General features: G+C 27.3%; 1 protein-coding gene across 1 annotated transcript; it reads right to left on the bottom strand.

The window, feature by feature from the left end:
- Positions 1-816: 816 nt before the first annotated feature.
- On the bottom strand, positions 817-2,772 carry LOC125873021 (NAC domain-containing protein 100-like). The gene is made up of 3 exons (XM_049553864.1): positions 2,302-2,772; positions 1,944-2,221; positions 817-1,785 (listed from the first exon to the last, which is right to left on the bottom strand). The coding sequence occupies exons 1-3, from the start codon at positions 2,486-2,488 to the stop codon at positions 1,240-1,242; spliced, it is 1,011 nt and encodes a 336-aa protein (XP_049409821.1). The 5' UTR covers positions 2,489-2,772; the 3' UTR covers positions 817-1,239.
- Positions 2,773-10,550: the final 7,778 nt, after the last annotated feature.

The following is a 10,550-nucleotide window of genomic DNA, read 5'->3' as shown; positions in this document are numbered from 1 at the left end:
AAAAAACTTATGAAACAAAAGTTGTTTTCCTCCTTTATTTGTTTTCTAGACATTAAAATAACCAAACGTCCACAACGATTTTTTCTTGTGTGGAAAATATTACTATATGACATGTAAAATACTTGAAAGTCTTTGACTATCACAAAAAGAAAGATTAAAAAAACGACAAATCACACCACATATCGAAGTGGATATATGAGTATTTCAATTTAGTTATCCAATTTTAACTTGACTAGCAATTAAAATAAATTTTATGATTTTAAATGTATAAAATATATTATAATATCTTTTAATCGTATAATCTTAAATATATTGCGTAGAAAATTAAAATTAAAGTTTTACTTTAAAAAAAAACAAATTGAAACAAAGGAATACAATTTTTATTTTTTTTACAAAATATAGTTTGGTTGATTAGGATGAGGTTGACTTGCAAATTTTTGTTGTGTTTAGGAATAAAGGGAAAGGGGATTAATTAAAGTGACCCTTTTAGAACATTAAGAAGAATATGAGTATCTTTAATTTTCTTTCTTTCTGTATTTTTTTTTTTTATCAAAAGAGGAATATTACCTGATTTTACTATTACTTATAGGAGAGAAATTTCTTTTGGGAAATACTATCAAATAATGTCAAGATTAAATAGGCAATATTCTTGAATGTGCTTCGTTACAAATCAATAAAAAAGATAGCTAGGTGCACTAAAGCTCTCGTTATGCATAAGATCCAGAGAAGGACCCGACCACATAGGCCTATTACACGCAATCTTACATTGGTTTTCAATCGACAACAAATAATAAAAGGATGAAAGCACAATTAGTATATAAGATACTATTTTTGAATCATGACATATAACTAAATACAAATAGTAGAGATGGAAGAGAGTATAGTTTTTCCATAGAAAAAAACACAGTAAAAAAGATCACAACGTCACCAACTTTGATCTCCCACAGTTACATGCTTACACCATTCACTACTAAATTTATATAACTTCAACATCACCATCTAATAAATTGCCCATGAGAAGCAACATGAGCAACAAAACATTAACATACTAATAGTATTTGTGCGATAGATTTAACTTATATTCACTGACAATATAAATAAATCTTTACACCATCAGTGCAACAACCCATGCACATATAATTCATTCCAGACCTGAATAACTAAAGTTGTACCTCTTCTCATCTCTTTTTTCTGTTTTTTTTTCTTCCAACTTTTTTGACATTTCTGTTTCATGATAATTCAGCAACTCCAGAGACAATCAAGACCCTGTAATCCAATCATACCTGCTGATGGCACCTGATCTTCAAGAAACCTTCTTTTCATTTCAAGATTTGAGACAACTGAGGGAATTTCAGTATTCATATCAGTGCTAATTACCCCTGTTTCTTGGGGTACATTAAAAATGTCCTCTTTCTTGAAATTCAGACCATAGTTGTCAAGTGAAGTCCTTAGAAGAATTGAAGGATCTTGAACCCCAAATGAACCTGGATTATTTGTAGTGAATGGAGCTATTTGGTTACAAGAAAATGTATTTGGAACTAGAGAAGTTGTAGGGAAACTATCCATTGGATTTGACAGAAGAGGGAAACAGTTGTTTTGAGCAGTGAGAAAATTGGAGAAGCAGTGCACGTGGCTGGATTTCGAAGCAGTACCAGAATCTGTCAATGGTGGCTGAAATGAATTCCCCATTTCATTTTCATTAGAATTCAATTTCAAAAGCCCTGAAATGTGGATTTTCTTTCCACCACTGCTCTTTTGAAACACTCTGCAAATCACCCATTCATTCTACAAAACACCAAAAAAAGAATCTTTAATTGAAAAACAACAACAAACATATCGACTGTAATTTCATAAGTGGAGTCTGTAGAGAAAGAATGTATGCAGACCTTACCTCTACCTCGTTTACGAGATAGAGAGGTTGCTTGAATCTTGATTATGTGTACCTTTGCTGTCTTTGGCAGATTGTGAAGAGACAATTTTCCTTCTAATCTAAATTCATGAATAACCCAATTTGTCTTTTCACCTTTTGGAGCTCTCCCTTTGTAGAAAACCAGAGTTTTCTTCATTCCAACCAATGATTTTCCTCTGTAAATCTCTCTGTCTTTTCCAGTAGCTTTCCAATACCCTGCAGCAGTTGCCCTGTTTGTCCTCAGCCCTGTTGGATACTTCTTGTCTCTCACACAGAAAAAATACCATTCTTTTTCCCCCATTTTCGCCTTCCCTACATTCAAACACACAACAAAAATCAAGTTGGGGTCTGGTATATGAATCTCGCTTCATGAAAAAAATAAAAAGACTTACATGGAAGATCCCAAGGTTCAACTTTGTTCAAATCAACATCACCAATAGCAATAGCAATGAAATTAGTATCCACAACTTTGTTAGACAAATAATGAGTAATCAATTCTTCATCAGTTGGATGGAATCGAAATCCAGGTGGCAACTCCATCTGATCATCATCCTTAACAACTCCGGCATAATTCTCCATCTTTTTTATGATCAAGAATAAATTACTTCCGCCTTAATACATACATATACACTGCAATCTTTTCATGACCACCGATTCACCAGCTGGCTTTCAAATAAAGTGATAAAAAATGGGGTTTTTTTGCCAAACAGATTAAAGAAATACTAAATCAAGAATGGAGAAGATGGAAAAAATTTTAGGATAGAGAGAATCCATGGGAACTAACCTGAAAGATTGAAAAAAAGAAGTAACAAGAATACAAGGCCATAAATAGAGTTTTTTTGTGTGAGATAGATACGTAAAGTTTAAGGAACTTATAACTATGGAGTGGGGTGGGGGGTGGGGGAGAAGGTTGTTTAGGTCTTCTTCTCCTTAACTCTTCCTAACTATGATACAAATATATAATTTGACCAAATACAACTCATCCCTAAATGTTAAAACCATGCATGTAACAATTTTCAACTGCTTTTGTCATTTTTATTATATGTTCATTTATGTATTTTATATAAGATATATAATTACTAAAGTACTTTTTATTTTATCACTAATGGTAATCAAGTCAATTGACTAATTAATTTAATGGGGGTATTTGCAAGCTTGGACAAATGAATTTGCATTTAAGATCTTTAACATTTTCAACTCATTTCATTGATCATTATTTCACACGTTTGAATGCAATGCAAGTAGACCTATAATTATATGGAGGAGACTTATAATTTCTTGAAGTCGATACAAATTTAATTTAAAGTATGTCAGATTGGATGAAAAAGAACCATGTAGCTAGTATATATAGTTAAATCTTCTATTGTGACAGTGTTTTTAATTTGTTTCGTTATATTTTGATTATTATAGTGAAATGTTGTTATAAAGGATAGGTGTTATAGAAGGATCATTGTACTAATGGAATAAGTTTTAGTTTTGTTAGTATATTGATTTTAAAATTATTGTATTTTATTTTTGGATTGAAATGTAGTTATTTAATATCATATTAATTTGTGTTTGGAACTTCTACAGTGTGAATAGTTTATTTTTCCTGCAGTGTGAACAGCTATGTGAAGGCTAAAAACGTTGTTTTCATGGTGGTTCCAACTGTATACCAGAACCATCCAACGTGACTTAATATTAAGTTGTTAAAAAGCAATTAAGAGTGCTTTAAATATGTATCTACCCTCTTATTTTCTGCTAATACAGTTCTATTATTCCCAAATTAACCTTCGTTAAGCCAAAAAATTAAAGTTATATCACATACATTGACATCATGTATATATACTTGAACACTAAAAATACTATTGCATAAAGCTCAAAAGTCGAGTTTTTGGAATGGAAAAAATATTGTCGGGAGCGCTGCCCCCAGAATGAACCTTATATATAATGCGGGATCTGGATATAATCAAGTTTTAATAAGGATATCAGACATTAGGTGGAAAATAAAAACGAAAAAAAAGTTACAAGTGTATGCAAAATATTTTTATGTACGTGTGAAAAGGACTATGTATCTTCATATAACATATACAAAAATAAGGCTATACATGATGTAACTGAAAATAGATATTAAATCTCATTAATCAAAGTGAATGTGACAATTCTAATAAACACATCTTAATTTGTGCAGACCAGCATTGCGCAGAATCTTCATGCTGTTAGCTTTCAATTTAGCCAAGTCCACTCTTGCCATTTCAAATATAAAATTTGTCAAAAAGGTTTTAAAGTTTGTCACACTTTCAATTGGAAATATTATTTGTACTTAGAATTAGACTTATCTCAAGGCTCTATACTCCTAATTCTCTAAGCCCAACTTTTTCTGTTCACTGAAAAGGAACTTCACTATCTATTTAAACAAGATTCTACTACTGGTCTACCACTTTGACGCTCAACTAGGGGCGGAGGTAGAAGTTTATAGCTATCGATTCAGTTAAATTCAATAACTTTTTGTAAAATATTGTATTTTAATTTAATTATTTTACAGCTTGAATTCATTGTTTCACATAATTCATAAAGTTAAACTTCTCACTAATTCAATTTTTTCTTTACTAGGAGTGTCAAATGAACGTTTTGGTTAGGTCAAAATGTGTTATAAATGGATTGGTACCGAAACGAGTCAAGTCAAAATGAGTTAAATAATGTTTCATACTTCATAGTCCAATTCTGATCAAGATTTTAATTTCTTTGTTTGTATCTTTATGATTTGTTTTAATTACCTAACAACTTTTTTTTCATTATTATAGCTATATATAACATATTAAAAAAATATTTTTCTAAACGGATTTTAAACATATTTTTCGTCATTGGTCAATTTATACTAGTTAATAAATGTATGGACAATTTAAACGGATTGGACGATTTTATCACTCCTACTTTATATGGCAAGTATATATTTTAGTTAAAAAGCTAATTATCCCTAATTAAGTTAAATTTATGAGAATTCATATGGTTACAATATGGGTCTAGGAAGTTCAGCTAATTAAAGATACTCTTTTGGACTCAACTTGATTAATTGTCTTTATGTAGATGCAAAAAAAAAAAAGATAAGTATTGAAGTCATCTTTTGTCTTTATAAATACTTTGTTATGGTGGGGGTTGTTTAAAAGATGAGTAGCTATATTTCATGTGGGACTTATGCCCATAGTACTTTTGGGCCAATTTTACTATTACTTGCAAATAAATGACAACAAAATAAAACTGTTCTTGTAATTACTAATTAGGTCCTTTACCAAAAAGAATCTTGTAAGTTGTAAGTATTTCTTTTTGAGATTTGGCTGTTTCATCATTGATGAAAATATTAGTAACTTGATCAAAATTAAAGATCAGTAGGCAGATTTGGCTACATTTCAGTAAATATAAGTTGTGAAATAACTCGTCCAATTCAAAATCAATTTCAACTTTTTATTTTCTATTTTCAAATTAAACTAATATATATTCTATTTTTTTAAAAAAAAAAAATTAATCATGACTATCTTAAAGAAATCAAATCCAAAATTTTGTTACGACATACTCAACTTAGAAGAATAGAAGGCATCGAGTAGAATTGATCCCGAATCATATGTGACTGTGTGGATGACCATCATCCAAACTAACTGAGTGAAGGGCGTTTTGATAAGTTTTGTATGGGTTAATTTAGCGTCCATATGCAATTAAATTGACGTAAACATTTAAATTCTCTAACTTGGATTATGCACAAAATGGCCCATCAATAATTAATATACATCTACTTTAATACACCTACCTTTACCCACCCTAAGTTTGAGCAAGTTGGCCATTTGCTTTAAAAGAAAATGAGAAATTGAAATCCGTTAAGTTAATTTCCAAAAGCAAAATTAAGAAGAAAAAAACGTAAATCATGTATATGTCTATATATATAAAGCTAGATAAAAAAAAAAAAAAAGTGATGTGGCACCTCTCAATTGCCAAGGATCCTATTTATGTTTTTTGTAGTTTTTTTTGACATTTTCTCTAATTTTCTTCAATTATTTTATTTTATAAAACCATCTCCTTAATTCATACCACTTCAATCACATAAATTCAAATCTTAATTAATTTAATAATATATATAACTCATAACATTTCATATTCATAACCTTCAAATTATTTAATATACAAATTTATAACTCCTATATATTACACTTTTAAAAATCTACTTTGAGACATGTATGATGATTATTTTATTTTCATTTTTCTTATTCTTCATCTTTTGTCTCTTTGATTGGTTAATTTTTTTTGTCTTCTTTGATCTAATTTTGCAAGAGAGATGTATACTGAAGAATCTTAGATATTTTTGCATAGTTTGAATTTACAAGGTAAAATAATTTGACATGTCTAATACTTATAATTATTTCTTTTTTTCTATTGTAATTATATATATAATATTATTTTTTTGGATTCTTGATGATACAAATCATGGTTTTTTTATAGAAAAAATAATTTGTTTTTTTTTTCTCTTTTGCTTCTCTTTGTAGTTTTTTGAGATTTTTTCTTTGCTTATTCTTGTAGTTTCTAAAGACTCTGATTATTTTTACTTTCTTCGTCTCTTTGTAGATTTTGGAGAATTGAATTATGTTATGTCGAGAACATGATCCTTCTTTCCTCTTCAAATCATAACTAAATATTCTATAATATATTTGCTTGATTAGTTAACTATATTTTTTTGTTGTTGTTATTGTAAGGATTGCTCTGTTTTTTTTTTGTTGTTGTTATTGTAAGGATTGTGTATAGTTCTCCAGCCAAATCTCCAATGCAACAAGAGATGATTGGTTCCTTATTAATTGGAAAACCGCCAGTATATCTTATTTGTACTAATTTGAAATTCAATTTCGTCTAACAATCTCTTCATGCTCACTAGCTATAAAATTGTCATACAAATATATAATAAAGATAATATAGAGAGTATAAAAAGAACAACTTTCACATATAACAAACATAAAAATTATATTTGTATGTTATAGCTATAGTTTGTATAATTGCGCTCCATGGCAAATTTTATGTTTGCTATGGAGCTTTTGATTTGTATAATTCGCTACAAACATCCAATTTTATACAAATTGTTCAGTTTTGTATAAATTCATTTATACATTGTAATTTGTATAATAAGATCTGTATTTGTATAATTATAAGTGTATAAGACGAAAATATATATATTTGTATTTATATATGCACTTTTCTCTCGCTTTATTCAGACACTAACACATTTTATACATTTTATACCAAAGTGTATAAAATGACTAATTATATACCATAAATGGCTAATTGTATACCGAATCAGATGGCAAAAAAAGGGGGATATTTATTGCGAATTACAATTACAATAAACTATGGATATAACATTTAATTTGAATTAATAATTTGCTATTTCCCTCAAAAGAATCCCCAATTGAAATATGGAAAATATCATACAATTCAATTAAAAAACAATTCATTAACAATATGAGCCATTAAGAACCAACACAATATTATATATTAATTTATGAAAAAAATATCATCAAACTAATTATTTAGATATAAAAATTATTTATAAGTCAAAAATTTGTTTCACAATTTTGAGAATTCAATTAATAAAAAAATCAACTATTTTTTTATTTTATTTTATAACATCCGCAACATTACTTTTTTTTGACAAATTTAAATTTTTTCTTTGATTAACTTTTTGATTCTCGGCCCCTTTTTAATTTGTTGTTAATTAATTTTTCCCTTAATAAATTTCACTCCTATAATATAAAATAAAGAAAAAGTAAAAAAATAATATATATATATATATATATATATTAGGTAATGCAAAATATATTGTTCAAAATAATAGTAATTATTAAAAGTAATGTTTATTAGTAGAAGCATATTCATAGACTTTTAATTAATTTGAAATTTCTAAAACAGTATAAACAGAAAATAAGCCATATAATAAAATTAAACCATAAAAAAGGTGGAGGATTTTACTTAAACACACTTTTGTTTATTAAAAAAAATATGTATTTTTTTTTACTTTTTCTCTTATTTTTATCTTAAACTCACACATCTTCATCTTTCATAACTTCTATATTTAATTAGTACTTATTAGTAATGCTTATAACTTCCAACTTTAAACCTTCATAACCCCCAATAACTTAATGTTCAAGCTTGTGACATCTTAAAATCACATCAAACTAATATTTCTATCCAAATATATTTGTTTTGGACTTAATTATCATCTACTTTAATTTTGCAGTGCAAAAGCTATCGACAAAGACTACTTTGTATAGTTATTTTTATTTCTAATAAGGAGGATACAAAATAAGATATATAAAAGAGAAAAATTGATTTGAATTTTTTTAATGAAATTATAAGAGAAAGATCATTAATAAAAGTTAGCATAAAAAACAATTCTCGAAAAACATTAAAATGTGTTTGTGGATACACTTAGCGGCGGGAGATTATCAAAATTATTATGAAGTTATTTTTGAATTTTCAATAAAATATATATCATGAAAAATTAATTAAGAAAATTCATTTTTGACATTTTGCAAAAAATAGTAAAAAGCTAAAGACAAGCTAATTTGATTATGTTAGGATACGATGATAATTGTTACTTTTTTAAAAAATATAAATTAGTAAAAAAGTTAAAAACAAGCTAACTTGATTCTTTTAAGATACGATGCTAACTGTTACTATTTTCTTAGTGAAATTAAATAAGCAAATATGAAAAAATGAAACAGAAAATATGAAAAAAAGAGAATCGAAAAATAATGTCAAAATAAATTCAAAGAAACATAGAATTATAGGAGAGAATTTATTAAGGAACAAATTAATAGAGATAATTATTCCAAATATACTTATTACTTAACCATTGATCCTCCATTATAATTATTCTAAATATTTACTTAACTTTTTCTCTTACATTTTAATTATATGGAAATATTATTTATCGTTAATAATTATAAATATTCCTATTATTTGTGAACAATTTTTTTTATATATATTTATATTATTTTAAAAAAATCCAAAAGTCTAATTATAAGCTTTTAGTAGATATTATAAGAATTATTTTTTTAATCTTTATAACATAAAACCTTTTATCATTATTTTATAGTTACTCATTTATTACATATTTTATTTTGTATTTTAACCACAATATATCACAACAATATATTTTTTTTTGTTAATCCTATACCACCAAAAATTATTTTGCAGAACTAAAATCGTGTATCACCCATTTCCTTTTTTAAAGAATCAACATATAAAGAAAAAACTTTAAATTTTAATGTACAATTGAAATACTCTTCAAATTATAGGTAGATTATCTATTACAAATAATTTTTCATATTTCTAAGAGCGTGTTTGGATGTGTAACTATTTTAATTCTTTTGACATTTTAAAAAAAAAATTAAAAGACTAAAAGTCCCACTTTAAAATTTTTGCAAAATATCAAAGGTGACCATATTTAATTTTGTGAATTCATTCAAATGGATAATAAAACCATAAATTCTTACTTATTATCTTATAACTAACATTAAAAAAAAAAAAGATAGGTACTATTCAACAAAAAAAAAATATAGGTATTAGACCGTGCTAATTTAAGGATTTTTTTTTAATAAAATCAATTCATGAATCAAGTTAAAATTACAAATCGAAATGTTAAAATTTGTTATCTAATCTATTTGAATTTGAAAATTAAAAAAAAAAACTTTAAAACTTTTATACACCGCGCGTAGCGCAGCTAAATTTACTAGTTATAAAAAAATAGATGATTTTTTATTATGCACTGTGCACCAATGGTATAATCACTTATGAAGCTTTTATCATTAAGGGCATTTGTTTTCATTAAGATTTACACAATCAATTGGTCCTCAACTCTTCATAGATTTTTTATCATTATATCTTAGAATAAGTGATATTTTTATGTGGGACAATATTCACCATCATTCTATTCGCAATCATCAGCCACCATCATTAATCACCTCGATTATCACAATCACCACCATCATTGTAAACTACCTACGTACTACTAACGTCAACTATCAACCACCTTTGTCATTACAATCATCACTATCATTCACTACCATATTTACCACATTCGTCATTATAATTATATCAATTGTCAGTACCATCATCGCCACCTCCATCTCCATATATCATTACTAGCACCTCTACCGTCAATTAATAATTCCTACTATCAATCAACTCTATCATCCCAATTAGCATCACACTACCAACTATCATCAACACTTCATCAATCACTACATATTTTGTCGCCATCATCATCCTTGTCGTTACCACTATCGCCATCGCCACTGCCACCGCCACCGTCACCTACACATCTTTCTATTGACACATTAATGAAGCGGACAAACAATAATAAAAAATTAATTTAATATAGCAGAAAAGTAAAAATGAACGAAAGGAGTAAGAAGATAAATCTTATACAAACCTATGCTGCTCGGACTCTTCAAAAATGTCAAGGGGTGCGTGTCGAATTCGCCAAAAATAATATATTTTTTAAAAATACGATATCAAAAGTAAAGAGTCTGTGCAACTTAGATAAAAACGAACTTTTCCATTTTGGAAAAAATCGATGGGAGTATAAAAAGTGAACTCTTTTATTTTGAGTATATAATAAATA

The sequence above is a fragment of the Solanum stenotomum genome, chromosome 8, assembly GCF_019186545.1.
Source record: "Solanum stenotomum isolate F172 chromosome 8, ASM1918654v1, whole genome shotgun sequence".
NCBI classification, from domain to species: domain Eukaryota; kingdom Viridiplantae; phylum Streptophyta; class Magnoliopsida; order Solanales; family Solanaceae; genus Solanum; species Solanum stenotomum.
This window is presented reverse-complemented; position numbering and strand designations above follow the sequence as displayed.